At 41.1% G+C, this 25,302-nt stretch overlaps 3 protein-coding genes across 3 annotated transcripts in view; 1 reads left to right on the top strand and 2 right to left on the bottom strand.

Moving 5' to 3' along the window:
- LOC104965459 (transcription factor IIIB 90 kDa subunit-like) overlaps positions 1-621 on the bottom strand; it is a 3,260-nt gene extending 2,639 nt beyond the window's left edge. The window contains exon 1 of the mRNA XM_010794414.1: positions 487-621. Within this exon, the coding sequence (XP_010792716.1) occupies positions 487-621 (135 nt within the window). The remainder of the gene's footprint in view (positions 1-486) is intronic.
- A 1,190-nt stretch (positions 622-1,811) lies between these two features.
- Positions 1,812-25,302, top strand: part of LOC104965457 (transcription factor IIIB 90 kDa subunit-like) — a 24,632-nt gene continuing 1,141 nt past the window's right edge. Inside the window, exons 1-5 of the mRNA XM_010794413.1 lie at positions 1,812-1,845; positions 7,928-8,000; positions 16,457-16,606; positions 18,845-18,938; positions 19,227-19,353. Of these exons, the coding sequence (XP_010792715.1) occupies positions 16,525-16,606; positions 18,845-18,938; positions 19,227-19,353 (303 nt within the window). The 5' untranslated portion in view covers positions 1,812-1,845; positions 7,928-8,000; positions 16,457-16,524. The remainder of the gene's footprint in view (positions 1,846-7,927; positions 8,001-16,456; positions 16,607-18,844; positions 18,939-19,226; positions 19,354-25,302) is intronic.
- Positions 9,424-13,677, bottom strand: LOC104965074 (BTB/POZ domain-containing protein 6-B-like). The gene is made up of 4 exons (XM_010794015.1): positions 12,827-13,677; positions 11,892-11,982; positions 11,577-11,695; positions 9,424-11,057 (listed from the first exon to the last, which is right to left on the bottom strand). The coding sequence occupies exons 1-4, from the start codon at positions 13,228-13,230 to the stop codon at positions 10,025-10,027; spliced, it is 1,647 nt and encodes a 548-aa protein (XP_010792317.1). The 5' UTR covers positions 13,231-13,677; the 3' UTR covers positions 9,424-10,024.

Here is a 25,302-nt window from a genome sequence, read left to right as displayed (position 1 = left end):
CTGATGTTTTAAAAATGCCATGCTGTAACTTTGCGTGGTTAAAACTGCATGCTTATTATAAATGAGAACGCAGCATTTACTTTGGTACAGGTCTGTATTTTGCAACAGTTTTGTGGACGGTGGTGAAAACATAGGTTGTTCGACTAATTTATGAAAAACTGAGAAAGGCCTAATAATTGCACAGGCTGTCAAGAAGATGCTGTGATGTTTAGCATCTCCATACAGACGCGCGAGACATCGTTCATTGTCAATATACTCGAGTACAACCAGTTTTTTGTGTCAGGTGTCTCTTAGTGCAGTTTAAAAATAAAAACAAATAAATAAAACAGGCATGAACGCAGTGAGTTCATAAACTGAACACCACTTGAACGGCAGATAACCTTTTCAGCTCGAAGTGGACGCCTGCTTCACTTTAAATCTCCATCTTCTCTGGATATTGAAATAGGCGAGTTCGTTAGGCGATGTGCTTCTTTGCTATTTCCTTACCTGTTTATGACATGCGTCCCTCCTGCGCTGGACCAATGTGTTGAAGGACCTGCTGCTGTTTGCTTTTCCTGATTTCAGGGGAGTGGCCTGTATCTCCAGACGGCGTTGCGGCTGGATGATTTTTTTCAATTTCATCTGACGCTGCTGCCGCTATTCCATTGATGAGCGCCCTTTTTCATTCATGAGCAGCTATCCGCCCTGCAGCCGGACAGGTGCAGCGTCGCCCGGCGACGGGTCAGAGGGGGGCTGTCATTGGCAGAGGGGGCGGGCTGTCCAGAGGCTGACGGGGGGTGTGTTGTGTGGTGTGTGTGTCTCTGAGTGTTTGTCTCAGTTGTGTGTCTATGTCTCTATTTATGTCTGTGTGCTATTCCTGTGTGAAAATGTGTTTGTGTGTCTGCTGTTCTCTTCGCGTTTCATGTGTGGTGGACTTTACTGTTTGTGTGTGTGTGTGTGTGTGTGTCTATAATGTGTGTATTCATGTTTCTCCATGTATATGCTTCTGTTGGTGTGTCTCAGTGGGTGTTTCCGTATGCAAAGTGGTCTGTGTGGTGTGTCGCTCTGCTCTTGTGCGATAGAGTCTCTCACTCTATCTGTGGTTGTGTGTGTCCTCTTCTATCTGTGTTTGTGTGTGTCTCTCAGCGTGTCTACATTTGTTTTAAATGTGTGCGACTGTATGTTTGTGTGTCTCGTGTCCATGTGGTGGTTTCTCTGTTGCGTGGTGCATGAGTATGATGTACTCTCAGTTTGTGTGTTCACTGTCTGTCCCAATGTGTTTTGTCGTGTGTGGTCCAGTGTCCACGTCCGTATGCTTCGAGTGTATGTTTCTCTGCACAGTGTGGGTGTCCTTTATGGTGTGGGTGTCCGTCATTAATATTTAGCTGTGTGGTCCTGGTCACAAAGGTTTGTGTTCAGTGTTCGCTTAGATTTACTGTCTCAGCTTGCTCACTTCATCAATCGTCACAGCCGGTGTCCACTGTGCAGGTGGGAGAGTCAGAAAATACACTTTTGAAAGTAAAAATAAACGAAACACTATTTTATAGAGACAGACTGAAAGAGAGAGGATGTTGTGAGCAAAGGTCAGACGCGCTCCAGATTTGAGACTTGTTATTTTGTCCAAGTTTTAAATGTGAGATTGCAGGCTTCAGATCACCCTGTAACTATTAGTCTGATTCAGGCTCGGTCCACAGAAACAAATAAAATGGACTTGATTATGTCATCTGATACTGTATGTGATTGTTCACTTATCCTAACTTGGGAAATGATAATCATCCAATAGTTTTTTTACCTGTGATTCTTAATGTTTATTTGCTTAACCTGTTTTCTCTCAGACATGTTGCTGGACTCAGTGATCTCCTGCAGGTACGTTCAAAACTCCAGTCAAATTTGAAGATTAAATTCTTTTATTTTGTTGAATAATCTGCAAGATTATTTCCTTGAATTAATAAGATAGAAAAATGGGACAAAAACCACCCCTTTCTTTCTCTAGAAGGCGGATGCCTTTACACCTGCTCTTCTTTTCTGTCACTAGAAAGTCCAAAAACCTCTATTCGATTAAAAATGTCAAAGACCAGAAGAAGCAAATTTTACACAACTAAACCATAAAATATGTGCCGGAAACCGGCTTAAAGTTAGTGAACATACACAGTTTACGTAGTTGCAGATTTATTTAATTCTTAGATTCATCCCTTGTTGTTGCAACTCTGAATTTAAACGGGACTAATTTTTGTTGATTGACCATTTACTTTCATTGATTCATTCACAAATCTGTGAATATATGGTTAATAAAGCCATTTAGAGTAAGAAACCTCTAAACTTAAAATACTTTTCATACTTTGAACTCTTTAATGTCTACTGATGCCACCCTGTTACAGCAGCCGACTTAATACACACTGCTACCACAACTCCATCATGCATCCTCCTGCATCAACCACTCGGTCCTGCAGTAATCTTGTATTCAGACTTTCACCGTGTAATTAAAACTGAGTCCCGTATGTGTGTTATATAAATGTGTGTGTGATAGTGTATGGTGTGGTGTTGTGTTGTGCGTACATATTAGAGCCACTCATAATTGCATAAATATATAATGAGAAAGCAATTCACAAGAGATGATAAGGAGTAGAATAGAATAGGGCTGGTGGTGGGGGGGGGAACATATATCTCAGTCACAGCTGGTCAGGGGCTTTTATTTTTATGCACCCAGCTGTCCTGCAGGAGCTGCCCCCCCCACACACACACCTCCCCTCCCCCGTGGTCCACACCCCGGCATGAGGAGGCTGGGAGTGGATTAGGAGTGGATTTTGGGTGGGTGGGGTTATTAATGTGCAGCATTTAGGCGGCTGCGGGGTGGAAATACCACCAATCACTCCTTTTTTTTTAACACATCCACACCCAGGGTCTGCTTTGCATTGTTTGGATGAATGAGGCGTTAAAGTGAATCACGTGGATAACCATATGGGATCAATGCAGGCGGTGAATATCAGCTGTTCTCTGGCGCTAATGTGATGAGCTCTGCAAGATCTTATTCATCCAACCACATGCTCTGAATGTGTTTCACATAAGATGCATTTCTCCACTGCACACATGCAGGGTTTGGAGTAACAGGTGCAACACACAGATGATCCTGCACACTGTTCATTGCACATTCTCTCTTATTAATAGGAAGCAATGCAACACGTTTTTTTCATGTTGAGATGTGGTTGTAAGGTTTTATTTTATAGGAACAATCCTCATTTATGTACAATGTTGTGTCCGGCTAGATGCTAACATATCTTTAGGGTGTATTTTATCTGTTCGAGTGTGAAGCTCTTGCAAACTCTGGCCGTTTCTCAATCGCGAGGAAACTGGCTTCCAAGCCAATATTTCAAGGATGCTACGTCATCGAGTGCCGCCGAAGGACTGTTCCAATCTCCAGCATACTTGGAATTCCACTGAGGGCACGTCCTTGGTTTGGGGGTAATTTCGAGGCTGCACATGGGTAGACTTTGCGTCCTTAAAATTCCCACAATGCTTTGTGCACGGACCAATTTCCCCAAATCTGTGGCGGAAAATGTAAGGCTGGGCCTCTCATATGACGCACACTTGCTAGCCTGTTCCACTCTTCGTTTTCCGAATGCCAGGAAGGATTCTTGCCTAGCTTCTGAAGCAAGTGACTCGGAAGACATGTGCTACCAAGCAAGCATCCTCGCGATTGAGAAACGGCCTCTGTCTCATTCTTTATTGGAGATGCAGAGTTGAAAGGGAGAGATTGAGGGGTGACATGTCCGGCAAGCCAGCTCTAACCACTGAGCTATCCTGCGGCCCAGTTTTATTTTTTAAAGGACTCATTTATTGAATACCTTTTTTGAACATTATTCGCACTGAGTGTTGCTTCTGAAAGGTGGAAGAAATGGTTTCAAAGAGGACACATGTTGAGCTTTTCTCCCATGTACTGGGTTGGAATTAGACTCTTCTTACTGGTTTGGGTTCAGTATGTCACCATGGAAGACGCCTGGACCAATTAGCTTCAGTGTTTTCTTTTTAAACAATATATTTGCTCACATTTACACGAGGCCTTTTCATCCGTAACCATCCAGAGTAGCTGCAATTGGAAGAAAGCCTCTATTTTGTTCTTTCTAGTTAAGATTTAATTAGAGATTTGGAAAAATTCAACTTTGAAACCAGATTTTAGATTTAAACTCTACTAACGTTTTAAACCACTGAACACAAACAAACCCACATTAAATACTTCAATTAAGTCTTTTTTTGCTAGGCATGATTATTGTTTTCCAACTGAGTAATTTAGACTGAGCACTTGTTGCTATAATTACATTTTAATTTGAAGTGTATTGGCAGCATTTGCCACAGAAAGCTTGTTGTGTGAACATCCAGTCCTATATTTCTGCGAGGGGGAAAAAAGCACACTGATTTCAGCTCCCACACTTGAATATAATTAGTCAGGAAACAGCTTTTTATCTGGCAATAATCAGCGTTGTATTTTCTGGTTGATTTGACTTTTTTCCTCTGGTAACAGTCAGCTGAAGATGTGCAGACTTGTTTCCAGCAGCAGTGGTTTCTGTAGTTTGCGTCTTTAGGAGAAAGTTGTTGACGCTCAGAGATCGAACTGGAGCTTCTCGTCTAATTGAAAGTTTTCCCCCTCCACCTGTTGAGCCTCTGCTCTGAGGTATCGAGTGACCGCACTGTGTTTTTAATGGTCGAGCGCTTTGAGTTTTGACCCCTCGACCCGGAAAGTTTCACTTAGCGCCGCATTGGAGACGAGGGATTATACTCTTCTCAGGTTCACCACAAGCAGCTCAAAGGGATGATTTTAAATTAAATGTACACAATTTAGCTCCGTTTGCAGTCACACTGGAAACGTTTTTTCTTTGCCATTAGATTCATAATCAGATGTCAAATGTAGCAATGTTTGCAGGATTAGCAACATTATTTTGCATGAATGATATTAGACTCGTGTGTTTGATACACACAATATCTAAAGTTATAGAAATGTAAGTACTAAATACAAATGCATGGAATATTGGCAAACTTTTCGGACAAGTAGGCTTCATATTTGAAAATAAATGCATTAAATCACGTAGAACTTTAAGAATCATTAAAAGGTGAATGGGTTAAGCAGTTTAGTTCTCATAGGTCTTATTTCACATTAGTTTCCGATCCAGTATTCCTTTCCTTTTTATAATCCATGTATTTTTGCACATTGGTTTTGCAATAATTCGAGACAGGGTGTTTGTGGTTGTATGCATTTGGTTCAGTATCACTTTGACTAAATCTGACTTTGTTCAGAGCTTTCTTTCAGCAGAGACTGGTATCATCATGTCTGTGCCCATAAGGAGTCCCGTACTGGAAGCGTTTAGATTTTTGGTGTGTCATTTTCAGGCTTGTACACCAAAAAAAACATTGCTTTATATGGCCAGTTGAGCTGAAACACGCTAAGTCGATCCATACGTTACACCCATCATTAAATCCCCAGTTAAAATGAAACTATGGATTTTTGCAGCTTGCTTTAAAGATGTTGATTTTGCTCCTGAGCTCCTTTGAGAATAACCATCATGAGTGTTAATCAACATTTGTGTTTTAGCTGTAATCATGCCTCCCTTTTATTGAAAGCGCCGGCACTTGTTCCACTTCCTTCTTCTCCACCACCGTTTCTGCCTTTGTGTATAAATTCCTTGCTGGAATCCACTTCCCAGAATAGCGGAGGAGCATCTGCGTCCCTGCACGACTCCAGAGGGGGCTGAGATCGAGAGTCCGTCTGTCTGCTCCTCACCCCTTCCTCATAGGTCTCGAGAGAGGGTCTGAAGGAATGAGGGAGATCTAACCCGAGTTCACGACCCGGTCCTGCAGCTTTCACCGCCCGTCTGCTGCAGCTCTCGGCACCAGAAACCTAATTCTGAGCTTATAATTTGTGAGGGAAATGATAGATGTGCAGCCCTGTGGCTTTGTTATTCATCATCAGCTCCTTTCAGATAGTTTGTGGGGGTCGGGGGGGGAGACAGAATTTACTGCCGAGCCTTCTGGAGGTGATGTGGGTTAAACACAATGAAACATCTGTGAGGGGAGGTGCTGGAGTGATAACCCTGGTGACACACTCGCCCTCCTCCTCCTCCACCAACATCCTGCTACAAACCAGGTTTCTAGTTTAACTGCACAAGGGACATACTCATCTGATCCTTCTCTAGATCATTTGAAATGTTGTTTGAAGCTAACACACTTGCAAGATTCTTAGTTCGTGCCTTCATGGTTGATTGCGCTTATTGCAAGTTTCTTTGGACAAAAGCTAAATGAAATGTAAAAAGGTTTTATCTCCTAAATCTTGAAGTTTAATACTCGATGTAGGAGCCATGGGCAAGGTCTCCCTGTTTTTATATATTATGTGGCACTTGATATTGGTGGATGTGAACTGGAGCTTTGGGTGGAGATAGTGGTGTTTTAACCTGACTGCATTCACCTGCTTATTGGGGTTTTGGATGGCCTGGATAGAGAGGGGGTGAATAGGGAGACGAAATTTCGAGTTTACCCCAATTTCTTTGCACTTTCCACCACAATCTCACTTCCTCGCTGGTAGGATTAGAGTGCTTTTGTTGGGAGTGCTTTTGTTGGAGTAATTCAAAACGTATTTTGTTAGAAAATGTGCTCTCTTATTTGTTTTTCTCCTTCAACCTCTTATTGTTAATACAAATCGAATTTGCAACAACAGCAGTGGTAGAAGAATAGATTGTCTTTTTTCGAATGTCAATCTAACAATGTATCTTAACCTGCTTTAGAAGGTATAACGCATATTTTCTCTTGCTTGCTATAGTCGGTAATGCTAGTTTTAAAGTTTGTATCCGAATGCAGGTACGGGTTGGCTATCTGATGATTTTTATGATCAAATACTGCAATTTAAATATCGTGACTATATTGTTAGGTTGACTTTTGTTGCTTTCGAAACATGGAATCAAAGAAATGATATATTAATAACATATATTATCGATATATTGCTCAGACCTAATTGCAGGCTGTCCAATGATACACACTTCTTAACCAGAGGTGATTTCAGCAGTGGATTGTGCATCAGGTGGTTAAATACTCCTCTCTGTGGAGGTTCAGTCACCATAACACCTGCAGCTAACAGCAACTCGGAAACTTTAATGACCTTAATGAATATATAAATGCTTGTTAGTTAATCCTACCATCCATGTCCTGCTGCTTCTCTGTGGCATACATTTAATAACGTGTATCATTAGGAATTATTGCTTATATAATGCTGGAAAGTACTGGAAAATGTGATTTGAATAAGCAATTGTAGGCTGTAACGTCCCTACTGGTTTAACATCATACCTTGGCAGAAATGTGGCTTACATTGCTGAGTTAAAATGAAGCCCTTTTATGATCGTGACAGTTTAAAGAAGTATCTGTGCATACAGTCCAAACACTGATGTGGTCAGAAATGTGAGTTAGTTACAGGAAATCAATCTGAAGGAATATAATGCAGGAAGGGAGAGTGCAGAGGGGAATTGAGTGGAACATATTTTGATTAGAATTGAATAAAAAGAGCAACGAGGGAGGAAAATCCCTTCCAATGGCCCCCCAGCTCAGGTTTTAATCACACATATTGAAATGAAACCATGATATAACCACAACCCTTAACCTGGCGATGACGCAGCAACCTTATTTCAAATCATAACGGTATGTTTTTCTCTCTCAAACACACCAGTCCTGGTCAATCATACCCAGACATTTGTGAGGTCTTAATGTCAGGCCGATGCTCGGGCTCTAATTGTATAAGTGTTTCTGAATGGATCTAATGGCTCCTGGAGTCACTTACAGATTGATGTAAACGTCCAAATCCGGTTAGAAAATCCGACTTAACTGGCAGCACAAGGTTTGGTTTTGACACGCTTTGCTTTTCAGTGTTTTTATCTTTGCTGTTTATCATTAAAAAAAAGATTTCTCTTTTTCACAGGTGAACGTCTTCATCTTGGGAAAAACGTTCCTCGCACTGTCAAGAGAGCTCTGCATCAACGCCCCGGCTATAGGTACACACTTTATTTATCTTCACGATGTGTTACTGGATTCACTGCAAGACTTGCAGTTAAGCTCTTTAAAATCAGCTGTAGTCAAGCGCAATTTGGTAAATGCTTTTAGGTAGATAAGTAATGGTTATAAATATGGCTTTAACTAGGCCTACTGATTATTATTAATGAATCTATCTTTTATTCTACCCATTTTTAAATAATCATGAAGTGTAAATATCACCAGAAAAAATATTGCTAGTTTCCCAGATTTCAAAATGACGTCCTAAATTCCAATACCCAAGAATGCTGAAATGACAATCTCTTTAAAAACAGTGAAAATCACTTTTACTAGCTGGAAATTGTGAATGTTTGGCATATTTGCTTGGTAAATAACTTGTAAGTACTCCAGGGATTGAATTTGTCAACTACATAATGTTGGCTGTAAGCACAGCTACTCTGCTGACGAGGACTCTCCCTGTCTGTTCAACTAAGACTCGTACCATTTTATCGACTTCTCGATTAGGTGACTGAATCAGAAGACTTGTAAAACTGATTTTCTCCAGGAACCATTCAAACCACCACTTTAAATATTATGTTGACCAGATATGTGCCCATACGTTTGTTCTAAATGGTTCAATCGGTTTGAAAGAAAGCACACAAAATGCTCTATCGTCCAAAATCTTTATCCACTGCGATCATAAAAGTCAGTTTAAGTTAACTCTTTGACCAAGAGGAGGCAGTCCTACTGTGGTCAAACACATTTGAAATCCTTTACGAATATTAATGTTGGTTTTCTGTAGGTTAAGTCAGCAAGTTCTACTGTCTGTAAGCAGTGATACCAAGCTGCTAAACATATTCAAGTGACTTTACTTCAATAGTGTCAAAGTTAAAGAGGAGCATAAGGCTATAATAACACTTTGTTAAATTGCTTCATCCCCATCAAATATCAATAGACATATATCAAGTGCTTACGTAGGTTTACTGTAGTATGTGCAGCTCTTGGGTTAAATTGGAAAAAACGTTAATGAATAAATCTGAATTTGACCCACAGTTGCTCAATGTTAAAGGATCTGGGTAAAAACACCATAGGAGCATGTCTACTTTGACTGAGCCCTCTGACTTCCCAACCAGATGATTATAACAGTGACTTTAAAAAGATGCTGTTGTGCTGCTGGGTTTATTGTGTTTATTGTATTTTGTTACTCTTGCACAACAATTTCATTCGGGATAAATAAAGTCTTATCTCTTATGCTCTTGCTGAGGGGCCCAAATGACTCCTCTGGCCCCTGTACTTTACCCGACTCCTGGTGACTAATCCATCCATTGCTGCAAGAACTTTATGTTCTCGTTAAAAACCCAGGTGTAGCTCCCACTGCAGTACCCAGGGGGCGCTGCAGTCCCTCGAATCCCCTCACCCACAATGATGTGACATCTGAAGCCTCAATCACATTATAACCGTTATGTTTTATCATCAGGTGTATAAGCATTCTTATACAGAACACATCTGTCATCTCTAACAGCATCAAGCTGTTAACATTTAAATCGTATTTTACAAAAGACACAATGTTTCTGAGGCCGTCCTCTGAAGTGCAAAACAACTCTGTTTGACAAGATTTCTACTTTTTTTTGCATTTAGAATCATAACACTACATAAAGTTGCTCCTGGTGAAACATTGCTGCTTAGACTATAGTAACAACATGGTGTAGACTTGCAATTTCACAATTTGAAGCAGTCCCAACTTGTTCCAGTCGTGGCGCTCAGCTTGATTACATAACAACACATCACTCTTTTAATGTTGTTTCTACAGCAGCCGCAGCCTTTCAACACAGCCATCAGAGCAAATAACGTTAACCCAGTATTTAAATACAAAAATAAGATTAAATTAAATAAGATAAAACAACAGCTCCTTGACTCTTTAAAATAGTCTCTCTGAGAACTAACCAGGCCATTTAGTGTGACATTAGTCAAGTGTCTTTTATGCTACATTACTTTAAAGGCTGGGAGGCAGGATAAACCTAATGTTCCATCTGCAGTCCAGAGCAGCTTACGCATAGAACACCAGCTCTGGGATCTGTCCTCCCTGTACTCCGGTCCCGTTGGTGCTGTCGGAGGAGCACTGGAATTGAAATGTCACCTTCCCGCACTGCACTTCCGTCATGCCCTCCTGGCCAAAATAGCTCAGTTCGTTCCCGTCCAGCACGGCGCTCACCGTGTAGAAGGCGTCCTGCTCCACCTGAACAGGATGCTCGAACCACACGGGGAACGTGCTGCTCGACCCATCCGACACAAACTTTGTCATGTTCTGCGCCAGGGTCACCCCTTGTCTCTTAAGTTCGATTTTGACGATGTACTCCGCTTTACCGCCGCTTGATCCGTACAGCCCGAGACCCGCGATAAACATCCTCTTGTCCACCGCAAACTGAATGCTGTCGCAGCGGCCGCGGTAGCGCCACTGGTTGCTCCGGTAGGCCGAGGACTGGAAGCGGTGGCACCTCTGAGGCGCCAAGCCCTCCCTCTCCGTCAGAGGGAATTCCAAATCTGGCTTTTTCGCTGCAGTGTACCACAGGAACACATTGTGCGTCTCCTCCAGTGTCAGGATATCACATTGCGCCGCCCCGTCAGCAAACTCCTCCAGGCTCATGGAGGGGATGTGCACTAAGAACAGAGCCTTGCCCAGGACTTCTCTTTTGTTGCGGGTTGTGGGCCCCAAACCTTGTCTCTTGCACTCTGCTGTGGCCCAGTTCATGACCGCCTCAAACACCACCACCTCCTTGGTGTTGAGCGTCTCCCTCCGCAGGATGATCTCAAGCGTCTGCAGGTCGATCTCGCAGAAGCCCTCCGAACAGAGTGCCAGTTCAGCCTGAGCGTCAATCACCTCCCAGCAGCGCTGCGTCAGCTCGGGCTCCTCGAACAGGCGGCTCTGGGAGAGCAGCACGCAGGCGTTCTTGGCCTCCAGGCTCGTTTCCAGGAAAGTGACGCAGGCCTTGGCCAGTGCAGGAACTATGTACTTCTTGGCGGCATACAGGGTGGCCAGCACCGTGTCTGCTTCCAGGTCGATCTCATCGCTGTACATGTACCTGGAGAAGCAAAATAACCTTTTAATCACATGTGCATGAAAAGAACTTCAACTTACTGGCATTGCTGGAGAGACAACTTTATTTTAATATCACTTATAAGATGCATTATAGAACCAACTTTTTGAAAAAACTAACATAATCGGGACTCTGTGATGATTAAACTCATCCTGGGTCTTTCACGAAAGCCCTGACATGCTACAATCTATTGTGCTGGATTAGCCAATGCTGCTGGAAGAGCAACAAAGGCAGGATATTTATAACTACCAGACCCTTCAATGAAAATTGCCAGGCTGTAGATGAGTAAAAAGAGGGGGAAATGTTCTAGTTGGACCTAGAGTATTTAGAAAAACCAGCAATTACAGATCAGTGTGCTGCTGCCCCTGCTCTCAGGCGCTCCCAGCATTTTGGCACTCGCCTCTGCTTAGCTTTGGATGAGTAATAATATGCTTTGAAGTGACACTGACTGAGCTTGTCATCTCTCCTTCTGGTTGGCTGTGTGAGGGATGGTGAGTGGCTTACTTCAGCAGAATTAGAAAAGCAGCAGGTTCCACATCTGGGATATGGATCTCAGAATCCTCCTCTGCCAGATCGCCGTAAAACATGGCACAGAAGACGGAGCTTCCCACGGCCAGCACATACTGGGAGGGGGAGAGGGAGGAGCAGACAGATGCGTCAGAGACACGCAACCAGAATCACTCTCAAGTTCAATAAAGGAGCAGCAGTAGCTCCCTTTCAGTAGCACTGCTGTAAACACAACTTCTCTTATCATCAAACATTAATATAAGATGAAAAACACACAATTTATGGTTTGGTTAACATGTTAAATCTCCATACCTTGTGTGCTGGAACCTTCTCAGACCCCCCCAAGGGGCCAACAATGAAGTGGACATCAGCCATCAGCTCATTGTTAAACATCAAGGCATTCCTAAAAAAAGTAAGCATTGCAGTTTTCAGGAATAAGCCTCAGTGAATTATCTCTTTCCCTAACAATTTGCTTTCTCGGTTTGCCAATGTTTTCTTCAACCATCAGTCCAAAACCAAAAGAAACTACTTGCACAAAATACATCAAAACAGATTGTTTTTGGTCCTTAAAAGGTTAATTGATTATCCTAATTGGACACATGTAATTCTGTAAATCGACCTTCTGATATAGCTCTGCACAGTATGTGGTTAGTACAGAATGCTAACGGTAATCAATGCTTTTAGGCACATTTGGAAAAAATATATGTAAAAATAGATGTTGCAGGAATGGTTTTCAAAATAAAACCCCACTATCCAAGTGTGACGAGTGAGTATAGCCATGGTGCTGTACTTTTACTATCATATTAGCAAAGCGTTGCCTGTCGTTACTTCCAATAGGTTTTAATGAACTTTATGGTCTTTTTTTAATCACCTTGACACATCCCTGCAGGAGAAGAGATATTCTGTGCTTAATTGTGAAAATGACAGTGGTGGAAAGTTACTATGTACATTTACTCAAGTATTGAGTGTGTATAAGTTGAGTGTGTATAAGTATATGAATCTTTTTTACTCCTACTACTTTTAAAGTATATTTTCCCAATCATACTTAAATACGTAGATGTAGTACTTTTACTTGAAATTGAGTATTTTCAGTGTGGTTTTGGTACTTTTACTTGAAAGTTATTATTTTTAAAGGTGTGGTATTATTACAGTATGGTAAAGAATACTTTTGCCACCACTGGAAATGTCCTCCAGCTCTCCTGGAGATTTTGACAAAAAGATGATTATTATTTTGTGTAGTATTTTACCTCTCTCGGAGTGTGGGGTGGCTGCACGGCCAGCTCGGGGGGTCTATGTTGTTATTGTTGATGTTTTGCTGGGTGGTCGGGGTGGTCGCCGCGCTGCTCCCCGCCTGGCTCACCGGCACCTCCTTGAGCTTCTCGGTGTCCGCCACCGTGGTGCCGCTGGAGGACAGGTTGGTGTTGGCGGCGGGGTACAACTCCGCAGCCATCTTCTCCTGCTCCTCTTCCTGCTGCTGCTTCTTCTTCTTGCTGGTCAGGGACAGTGTCAGGATCTCATAACATAACGGCAGCCTGCCCGGGAGCTTGCTGACCTTCTTTGACTTCTTCAGTGTTTCTGGAAGTAGCAGTAGATAAGTCAAACACCTCATGATCCGGCCATGATGGAGCAACCTGCAGTCTACCGTTGGCATCGACACAACCAACCGATAGTGTTAAATATCCCGTGAATTCTCTCGGAAATGAACTAACTGATGCGGGGTTTGCTCGGTGTAAAATGTAATTATGGGTGAAATTCGACTAATCCGAACGCCGATTTAAAACTGCATTGACGGCGAAGTTTCCACGACAACCATTGAAATATACGCGAAGAACCGTTGGTGTCCTTTACTTCGACCACTTTTCCTCCGTTTCCTGGCGGTCACCTCATCCCTGTTTTCCCTTTTTCAGCGAGTGGGTAATCCGGAGCTGGTATTCAAGTCCCTTTTTTTTTTTTTACGCCTCTGCGTTAATCCTCACCGTTATTTCTCCCCTCTTTATATGCACCGACTGTCGAGCGAAACGAAGTCAGCTATGATGTTTTGTTGCGGCCGTTCGTATCGGAGGTAAATAGTCATTTGTAGGAAGGTTTTAAGGTCTGCTCTATTTTTTCAGCTTTTTTTCTCTCTCGTCGTGATCTACAAGGACGCCCAGGGCTCGCTGAGAACCAATCAGATTCACGCACGGTCGTGACGTAAAAAGAGCCGGAGCACCTCCCCCGGCAGCTCCGCAGAGTGCGTCACCGGGATCAAACCGCTCCGCCTCTGTCCCGCTGATTAGAAACGGTGGAAAGATACAAATAAAATGTAAAAAAGATGACCTTGCAGTACAGAACATTAATGAGGAGAAATAAGACAAGTACTTAAAGGAAATAAATGGATGTCAATGTTGAAGGAAGTGTTCCACAAAATAAAAATAGTCCATTATGGTACAAGAATCATGCATTGAAATGTTAGATAAGTAAAATGATTTGAGTATAATCAGGAAAATGGGCTAAAGACGTAATAAATAGAACATCACAAACCTCTTAGTAATTTCTACTGACATAAATTACATAAGAATAAACAACTCACACTACTATTGCACCTTGTTATTAATACACAGTAATAACAATACACTTTACCCAACCCTCAGAATGTGACTTTTCACTAGACAAAGAAAAACGGAAAATAATTTATTAATGCTGTCTCTGAAAAACAATGCCCATGTAAAGCTTACGTCATTTTGATAATATAATTACAATCTAAAGACATCTACATTTTAAATGCCAAAGGGTGCAAATATATCTTCTAAAATTATAGAAAAATTAAAACAATAGAAAGATATAATCTCTGCAATCCACCCCTGTATATTGGTAAACACACATAAACCCACCCTTCATTCTGTGATCTCTACAAGAAAAATGTATGGAAACAATCAATACATTTCTGCTTTTTACCATGTAAAAACTAAGGCAATGCACATTTATTTTTAAAACACAACTGCAATTCAAAGTGCTTTACTGTACGTAAAGCATAAAAAAAGTATAAACAAACATAAATGTATACAAATAAAAGTAATTGAACAAAGTGCCCTTAGGAAAGGGAGTAGAAAAACGGTAAAGTTATAAGACTTAAATTAAAGAAGTTTTCTTGTCCGAACTGATGACCGTACTTATGCTATTTATGTTGATCACAAACCAAAGAAATGCAATATCATATTAAAAAATGTCTAGCCATTTTTGTAGTGTTTGATCTCATTGTGTCATCTAAAATGTTGCTTTCCGAGTTCTGCAGCTTCTCTTTGTTTGATGTTGAACGTCAGATCAACTGTCAGCTATAGGAAGAAGTCCATCAGAGAAAAAGCAAACTCGGGGAACAATTTATTTCACCCACCGTACGAAAAAAATTAAAAGACCAGAATGCATCTCAGCTCCAAGTTCATTTCGGGTTTTCTTCAGGGTAGGGCGAAGCTTCCCCACAGCTGAATGATGACACTTTAATGGTATTCATGCATCCCTGCTCCCACATTTGATTGAATGGAGAGAGTTCACAGCCTTTCTCTGGGGGTGGTCGGAGTAATTTTGGGTAATGTGGGGAACAGAAGTAGAAGCAGGTTGAGGGGAAAGTGGGGACATGGAAAAAAGTAAACTACAGCTCTCCATCACAGAATGACTCCTGGGCTGTTTCAGCATCACAGATTGATTATACTCAACAATGAAAGTGGATTGGGGGTGGATTCATCTGCCTAAACAGCCACTTCTCTCTTTTTAAATGTAGATATTGCTTGGGCCAGCGTTTATAGACACTCAGTAAAAGTTGGAACAGTGATGGCGAGCTCTGCAAACGTATCATTACATGGTGCGGATGGGGGAGGAAGGATCGGCCTGGATCTTATTACCAGCCGGCTCTACCAGCTTTCCACTGGACCGCTCTTCAAACGCAGCAACTGACTTCAAAGATATTTGACTCCACTGTCATTGCCGGGGCATGAACCTCTAGTTTTTTTGTCTCCCGGTTGCAGCAGAAAGACGATTCCTCCTAATTGACACATTGCATTTGATTCGCTTAGCATGGTAAAATAATTTTTTAGAGGTCAAACGGGCCACCTGCCAAGCCGGTTTCATGGCAAACGCAGGTGGTTCTCATAATTTTCTTCTTCATACGCTGTAGTATTTTCCATAAAGTTTATGATATGACACACTGTACAACTTTCTCAGAGACATTCGAGAAGGAAAAGGCTTGTTATTGGAAGATTGCCCGTTCAAATCCTTTCGCCAGCTGCGAAAATCTGGACAGACGTTGAATGAGAAACAGGCTGCTTCGGGGTGCACTTCAGCTAAATGCTAATCCTCAAGTTTCTCCAGTGGAGCTAATTAGCAGCCAGAAATGGGATACTGGTTATACTGGGAAGATCACAGGTGCCAGTTGGTTTAAATCAGTATGAATTCAAAGCAGACACTAAGCATTTCCTTTGGGCTGAAGATTACTTTTTTTGATTACTTGACTAGTAAGGTTTCCATTTTTGCTTTTGGTTTGTTTACTTCTCAGACGCCAACTGGGGCTTGTAAACAGAAGTCACATGGACTCACACGCAGGTTCTTTATTGGATAGAGTTTCAGTTAAAGTGTCATCTTAAGAGAATTTGCCCACAGAGCCAAACAATCTGATTGATACTAACAACATGAAATTACCATGACCTCTTCTCGTCCATTACCTATCTTTCTAGCTATACTATGAGATGCAGACAAACAGAAAAGGTCTTATCACAGTATCCACGTGGCTGCTGTACCTCAGTCAACAAGCGCACCAGATTTTGAAGGAACGACTAAAAAGATCACACACACCTGGCATGTCTTCTTTCTGCTTGTTTAAAACTGAAAGCCCTTCCTGTCTCCATCAGACCCGTGCCTGTACATCCCTCGCTTCGCACAGCTGCTGGAGTTTGGGGAGAAGAACCACGACGTGTCCATGACGGCGATGAGGCTGGTGCAGAGGATGAAGAGGGACTGGATGCACACGGGACGAAGGCCGTCGGGACTCTGTGGAGCAGGTAACCATTAGATGATGATCTAGACCAGCGTCTTCCAACCTTTTCAAGCCGAGGTACAGTTTTTCTGAAGTTTATACTGTTACCTACATTAAATAAATGTCCGGAATTGACTAATGCTGCCTTATTGTAATTTAGGAACCACTTACAGTTTATTGTCATTAGCTGCAAGAGCGGTTTGTGTTATTAATGCTAATTGCACAAATTCCTGTGTTAGCTAGCCCGAGTCGACATATGTCTTTCAATGTAAGGGAGAAAAAAGCTAGTGTCGCACACACATTGACCTTTTTAAATGAAGTTTTTCCATTTGTAAATATAAAATAATTTCCATATCTAAGGTATTATAATGTTGTTACATATTTCTGTCCCTGACTGCGAAGGAATCCCTCATGGTTGGCAGTTGTGAAATCTATTTAAGCTTTTCAAGGACACATTTCCTCAAGTCCTTAAATAGATCTGAAGAGAGAATTGTTGCCGTTTCATGTACTCTTCTTCTGGTGAGACACTGTTTTTGGACAGATCACATAAGCCTAGTTTCTACTCGAATTGCCTTTTTTTTTATGTTGTGCAAGTTCATCAGTTAGTATATCCCATGATCGATAATATGTAGGTAACATTAAAACCGTTGTTTGCTGCAGTGTTCTCCCTCTATATCTGAAGCTGCCCTCTGACCTCTTCCTGTGGGAGGCAAGTGAAATGAGAATTTCCTCAAACAGATCAATAATGTAACACAGGTGCATTGACTCGAGGGCAAGCCTGCTCCGTAACACAGAGGCGCAAGTGAATGACAGGATCTATCCGCTGCTGTTCACGGTTTTTGCTGCCAACTGGGTTAACAAATGTATCTGGGCTTTTTCACTACCATGCCAAAAAGATGTGTGTTTGAGGCTACCCTGATAGAAACTTACGGCAGTTGTTGATTTTCCTTCCTGCTCATCATCGTCTTTGCTTGAGTTTATGTGAAATAGCTGAGCTCAAAGCTTCTCGTGTCCCGCCAGTGTCGACCTGACTTCCCTCGGCTTTGATGCATTAGCAGCTAAGACGTCCTGAAATCGAATCACAGGGCTTCGTGCATGTTTACGCTGACAATTTCAATATTCTCTGTTCTTCTGCTGCATTGCCTGAATAATTAATTCCTCATCATAAATCATTGAAAAGGGTACATTCAAATGGAAAAGGGAAAAGTTTCTTCCTAAATATTGCTGTTGATGGAGTTGAAACATGCATCTGCAAGAAAAGATTGAAGGACATGAGGTCATGGGTCAAACAAAATAAATGACTAAGTTAACTACAAATTAAGAAGAAGAAGCAGCAACTTTGAAGTTCTGTGGTTTTAAGGTAAGGGCAGTAAAATGTTTGAGAGTTGTCAGCGGAGCAAAAAGCTATCGCTTCAGTCCTAAAGGCTGTTGGAAGTGTGCATGTAGAAGTGGAAGCATCTATCTTTTAACAGGCTCTTGAGCGAGGCAACTCTAATGACGGTTATGTAACTGTTCCCCTTCTAGGCTCGCACTGCAACTCATTGCATAATATTAGTGTTCTCGTTACTCCTTTTAGAAAGTGTTTCTGTGTGTGGGGGGGAACCCGCTCGCCTTTTCCCTGCAGTCTTTAAGGTGAACACGCAGAGAACTAACCAAAGTCAATATACAGTCATGATATTTGTATTGGTTGTTGTTAACAAGTTTTCATCATATTTAGTCAACTTCATCCTGGTATTGGTCGAGCTGCAGTTACTAAGAGTCATCAAATTGTTCTCTTGTCTTAGTCAATAAAACTGTGAATACTTTATCTTTGTCAATGAATGTGGTTGACATTTTAGTATTTTTTCAAGTGATCAGATTTAACATTTCCGTCTAGTCTGTCAAAATAGACCCTTTTTTCCCTTTCACCAAAGCGCAGTCTCTATTAAATCTCTTTTTGAATTGAAGATTATAAAGAAATTTTTAGTAACGTTTTACTTTTTAAACTACATTTTAGGCTCGTCTTTTTCAGATTGCATGTTGATATAGTCACAGTGTTTGATAAAGTCGTTGCCATCTCGCCGTTGTCTCGTCTTATCCTTAGAAAAATGTGGATGCCGACATATGTAAGTTCAATAAAAGACACACAGAAACCTCTACTTTCTGGGTTTTTGTGTAAGGATGACACATGTTGATTTATATGTGATGTGTTAAGACGGAGCTGGTGTGGTGCGGACTAACCAATAAGTTACATTTAATCAATTTGTATGTTTTCTGTTTTCAGCTCTTCTTGTAGCCGCTCGTATGCACGACTTTCGCCGCACCATCAAAGAAATCGTCGGCGTTGTAAAAGTGTGTGAATCCACGCTAAGAAAACGGTGGGTGGTTCAAGTTCTTGATGTTATTCACTTTGACTTTTCTCATTTAAAAGTTCACTTTTTTGGTAATGGATAACGTTTGATAGTTGTACAATTTACAAATAACCTTTTGCCTGTAAGATGATGGTTTTTCTCACATCTGTTGTTTCACAAGATTCATTATGTTAATCTTTTTCATGCTGATGTACCAAACTATCCTACAGTGAACACATTAGTGGAGTTATCTTCATTTTATCGTTCTTTTCATTGGCACATTTTAACCTAACATTTACTGTTTTCCGGCATCAGACTGATAGAGTTTGAGGACACGCCCACCAGTCAGCTGACCATCGAGGAGTTCATGAAGATGGATCTGGAGCAGGAGTGTGACCCGCCCTGCTTCACAGAGGGTCTGATCAAGAAGAAAGTCAAAAATGTATGAATGAACAGATCCACACTTTTTCATCTATGTTTTTATACATTTTCATAATTGCTTATGAGATTTCCCCCTCAGGGAATATTCACATTTCATCTAATGATTACCTACAGCCTGCAGCCTTTTTTCAATAATTAAAGGAGAATATTAACCTCAAAAGTAGAACTGTCAATGTTCTTGACATCCCCACACTTATCAGAGAGTTAGCAAAGAAGTGGGCAGGCTAGTGGTTACCTTCCCATTTTAACTTCATATTTACAGCACAGACATGAGACTTTTATGCAAGAAAGTTAATGGTTATATATTCTAATAAAAAACAACTGCTAATTTAAAGGTTTTAGCCAATAAGCTTCAGCAAACGCATTTTGGGCTTCATGAAACATTGTAAACAAATGGTCGAGGCTAAAATAAGGTTTGTGTTTTTCAAAGGTACAAATTCAGGTCAAAAAACTCCACGCTTAAAATTAGATTTTCAAGTCCAAAAGTGCAACTTTAAGGCTATGCTAGATCAACTTTAGAGAAACAAAGTCTCAACACGAGCTCAGCTCTCATTGTGATGGATCAGTAAAGTTTGACGTTTCTGCCAAGTGATCACCATAAAGTGTTGATACGACACTCTCAATCCTCTGAGTCCTAAACATATTATTGAATGCTTTAGAAACTTTGCTTTCTTTGTAACAAGGGCAAGAACAAAATGATCTTCTGCAAGAGTCTCATTATCACTTTAAGCAGTACAGGGAAAAATATGCTATTGTCTCACGCGAACAGCAGCAAATGAAACTCATACCTGGTGTTCAGTAGGGTTGCCAGCAGGGCTCTCGACTAACTTTTTTCACCATCCTCCCGGAACCGTCCCGAAATACAATCTAAGCCGTCCCGAAATTAATGTGGACCGTCNGGGTTTACGAATAGTTTGTAATTCATTTATTAATTAGGCTGTGAATACTTTATAAATCATTAATAAGCTTTTATAAGACATGAGATAAACAGCCCACATTTATCAATGTGGGCTGTTTATCTCATGTCTTATAAAAGCTTATTAATGATTTATAAAGTATTCACAGCCTAATTAATAAATGAATTACAAACTATTCGTAAACCCTTTATAAGGGTAGTCTTATTGTAAAGTGGTACCCATTTTTCTTTCAAGCAAAGCTCTTTGATTCAGTGAAAGCATCCTTTTCAAGCTAAAGCAATAGGCGCGTTCACACCAAGTACTTTTCCCACAAAGGTTCCTGAGAACTCTTTAGTTCTCAGGAACTAAGTACAGATCGCGTTCACACCGGAAATTAGTTCCTGGGGGTGGATTAGGCAAATGAAGCCGCTGACGTCACTTCTTCTTCTTCTGCTTTGGGTTTACTGGCAGGCCGCAAACAACTTCACGGCGTATACTGCCGCCCAAAATCCCCGGCCGGAAGTCCCCGGAGTTGAGGACTGGCTTCAGTAGAAGCTGCTGGGACTCCCAGCAGCTTCTACTGAAGCCTTCCGAGTAAACGGCCAGAACGCCGACACCTCCTCATCTCCACCGCTCCCATGTTTTATTTTGTGTTGTCATAAGTTACTCTCTCTGCGTTTCTGCGCTGGGCTAATGCTAATGCTAATAATGCAATGCGAGGATAATAAAATGGCGGCTTCACAAATGTTTTTGGGAGTTTGACGGGGCGTGGTTTGCATTCCGCCCAGCCAATCAGACACAGGAACCTTTTTCTCCCACGAAAGTCCCTGCTCTCTAGCAGGGACTGAAAAGGGGGTAAAAAAGGTTCTCTTGAACTAATTTAGTTCCTGGGACTTTTTGGTGTGAACGCAACTAAATCGTAGTTCTCAGGAACCTTTGTGGGAAAAGTACTTGGTGTGAACGCGCCTATTGCACCGACTTAGGAAAGCAAACTTTGGCCAACATAACACAATGGACGTTATCAGGCTATCAGGCCAAGGGTGGCCTCATTTCATCCAATGTTTATGAATGAATCTAAAAAACGGTGTGATGCTGAAAAAGGTTGAACTATAATACTATGTTATTTAATGAGCGTGATTAACAACTAAAATATGTTCGATATTTGAGCAGCAAAACGCTAGCCAGCTTGGCATTTAGGCCCACACTGCATGCATGCGTGTGTGTGTGTGTGTGTGTGTGTGTGTGTGTGTGTTGTGATTAGGCCACTGAGACGGTAGATAAATTAGCTTTGGGAAGAAAATGAAAGTGCAAGATATACTGGATTGCCCTGTGAGAGTTCATGTAAGTAGCCAAACACACAGACGCACACACACACACGCACACACACTAAACCTTCCCTCCCTTCCTTACTATCCACCTTCCCATCCATCAGGCCATCTCAGGGAGCTGCCCGCGGTTCCACTGGCTGGTTTAATTGTTAATGCTAATTGCTATTTATTGGCTCAGATGCAAATGATAGGCTGGCCAAAGTGAAATTTTATGAGGAGTGAACTCCCCCTCTCACACAAATTGAAAAAGTGAAACAAGAGGAAGAGGGAAATGAGGCGAGAAGAGAGGAGCTTAATGGCAGCTCTTTAATGGCAGAGAGCAAAAATTAAGACTGATTTAAGACATCGGAGCGAAATCCCCCCCAAAATCCTTAGTGATCCCCTCTCAGGGAGACACCCATTTGGCACAGGAGGAGAAGAGAAAAGTGGGGAAGATAGGATACATTTAAGATGGATTCAGTCTTCAAAGATTGTTGTTCATATTACGTGTTAAACTTTAGCTTGCAATTCTTTGGAAGTTCTTTAAAAGGTAAATAATGAGATAGAGAGATACATGGATGCATACATAGACTCCACTTCACACTTGATAACGGCAAAGACACAGAGGAATAATTGTATTAGACCAGAGCATATGGAGAATGACACTGGGCTGAGGTCAAACTAAGCCAGCGGCGGCCAATCACAGGTTCCGTATATACCAACGGAGCTTGCACTTGAACATCATCCACTTTCAATACACTCTAAAAGGCAAAGCAGTATTTGCACAGCAAATTATCTTAATGTAAGCCTGAGAATGTGTGAGTCCAACCATAGGACAAGCTCTGCGGTCCTGTGTGACACAACAGTGTCCTCTTTTTAGGCTCGCTCATTTGTTTTCCATCCATCCATTACTCCCGTCCTCCCTCCTCTCCATCCCTCGCTCCATCACTCCGTCTGATTGAAGGATCTTCTCGCCATCCTCAAGGTGTGATCGCCCCGCCAATTAAAGACCAATCCAATCGCATCTGAGCGTCTGTGTGTTTGTGTGTGGGGGAGCAGAGTGTGTGTGTGTGTGTGTGTGTGTGTGTGTGTGTGTGTGTGTGTGTGTGTGTGTGTGTGTGTGTGTGTGTGTGTGTGTGTGTGTGTGTGTGTGTGTGTGGACAGATGAAGCTATCACTGGAATAAGAAGTTTGTCAGCTGTGAAGCCAACATGAGTAACTGCTGGAAAAAAGCATGACTGTAAAAAGGAATGGTAATTTAATTTTACATTGTGTCAGTATATCTCAAAGTCATATGAACCTTTCTGTGAAGAGATGGAAAGCTATATCTTAGGGGTTTTCTTTTCCAAAATCAATATGATCAATACATTGTTATTTATAATACTTAAATACATAATGATTATATTCTTCTATTTTGTATACATTTAAAAATTCCTATTTATTTTTTTGCAAACATTTTTGAAGTCTTTTTTCTTAAAAATGTTTAGTACTTTTCTTTCAACATTGCCTAACTCTTGTTTATATGTAACAATGAAATAAAGGAAGATATATATGTGGAATATATATATATAATATAAAATGGGAACATTTTACCCAAACGTTTTATGCTTTACAAGATATAAAAAGAATAGCAAATTGTCAAAAATGTTTTTGCATCCAATAATTCATATGACAATACACAATTTCACTTTGACTCAATATCTCCTTGTTTCTTATTTCTCAACCCCTCTCCTGTAATTTGTTTACTTCAATCTCTCTCTTGCTTCTTTCTCATCTGTTTATCCACTTATTTCCCTAACACTGGCGGCTAACCCTGACCCTCACCTTGCCCCTCACTATCCACACCTCTAGGATGGTTATTGATCCACATGTACACACACACACAAACACCACCCACACATACACAAATCCCACACCACACACACACACGGAGGCCTGGCCACTGTGTTCATGGCTAATGGGACAAACAGGGCCAGTCTGGGTCTGGTTGGGTTACAGTTTGGAGGCCTATAAATAAACGCACAATTCCCGAGGGAATGGTAAGATTGAATTTATTACATTTTTGGTCAATGGCTGACATATTTCAGTTGTAAAGAACAAGATTCACTCTTACTGAATTGAAGGCTAGACAAACTGCATTATACATTAGACAAACATTAAGATGATAGTAAATAAAAAGGTCAAAAAAGATAACTGTAAATTAGGAAAAAATGAACAAAATAGATGCATTTATACTGCTGCTACTTCAACAACCTTTACATTTTTACGTGTAACATGAGCTCTCTTTGAGCAGAAAGCAACTTGACACTATGAAATGCCACCAAAGAAGTTAACAAGGTGGATATAATGACAACAAACCCTGATAAACTCTTTAACACTTCCTCAGTCAGCTTGAGTCACGGTCTCCCCTGCTCGCACACACCTCCTCTCCCCTTCCCCCTTCACCTCTGTCCCCCGTCAGATGTTTTCAGGTTGAGGTGTGTGTGTGATGAAAACAGTCAGTTATAGTATGTGTTACACCCTGTGTGGTTGACTATGTGCATCTGACATGTAGTTATGTGAGCGTGTGTGACAGCACACACAGACGGTTGAAATTGATATCCCCGGCCATGTCTTTGCGTCCCAGGCAATATGTTGCCTGTTCAGGGACTTATCAAGCTGATGGATGGGAGGGCGGCAGAGCCCTGGGGACCCCTGCCTTAATCAACTTCAGACACACACACACACACACACACACACACGCGCACACACACAAACAATTTGAGCACAAGGTACGATATCAAAAACTTTAAATAATTAAAAAAAACTTGTCCAATTCTCCAAACTCAACCACACAACCTCCTTGTGAGTAAATCTTCCACTTTAAAAAAGGTCAGAGAACTATAACGAAAAAAAATATATTAAAAAAAAAAATGTGCTTTTAAAATGTGCAACAAAGAGTTCTAGATCTTGCAAACTATTCTAGGGCTTTTTTGTAAATGCTTTTAAAACATTGTTATGAAATTGAAAATACAAACTCAGAAACATTTCTCTTTTCATATTTATGTCACTTTGTGCCTTTTTCCTGCAAATTTGTTTTGTATTCATGTTAAACCAGTTTTGCCTTTTTAGAGATGTTGTTTCCATTAAAATATGTAACCACATTGTGTTTTTACTTGATCAATTATTTGGGATTCAAGGAAGTAAAACATTTCCAAAATCAAAAACAAACATTATCAAATCAAATCAAATGAGGTTTTATTTATAGAGCACATTTAAAAACGATTTTTGGTCGAGCCAAAGTGCTGTACATGTAATAAAAACACTTTACTACAATAGCTACAGAAGACAATAATTTACAACAGCAAATATGAAAACAAAACACAGGGAAATGTCAGGAGTCGTACTCCGCTCTGACGGCCAGAGAGAAGAAGTGAGTCTTCAGTGAGGATTTCAAAACCCCTAGGTTAACACTCCGAATGATAAGGTGTTGTTCTTTGGACATTCATGTGCTTGTCAATTCAACAATATTCATTTAATATCTCATCATTCCACAATCTGAATAAATCCATTCCCTATTTTAACTTGATGTAACATTTCAACCAGTCATTAAGCTCCAGTTAAAGTTATATTTGAAAGATTTGTCTTTGGTCACATTTAGTTTCACCTCTCTGCGTCTGAGTGTGTGTGTGTGTGTGTGTGTGTGTGTGTGTGTGTGTGTGTGTGTGTGTGTGTGTGTGTGTGTGTGTGTGTGTGTGTGTCTGTGTGA

Source organism: Notothenia coriiceps, unplaced genomic scaffold (genome assembly GCF_000735185.1).
Source record: "Notothenia coriiceps isolate Sejong01 unplaced genomic scaffold, NC01 NC01_scaffold00037244, whole genome shotgun sequence".
Classification (NCBI taxonomy): Eukaryota; Metazoa; Chordata; class Actinopteri; order Perciformes; family Nototheniidae; genus Notothenia; species Notothenia coriiceps.
The sequence above is the reverse complement of the archived record's forward strand: the minus strand, read 5'-3'. Positions and strand labels throughout refer to the sequence as shown.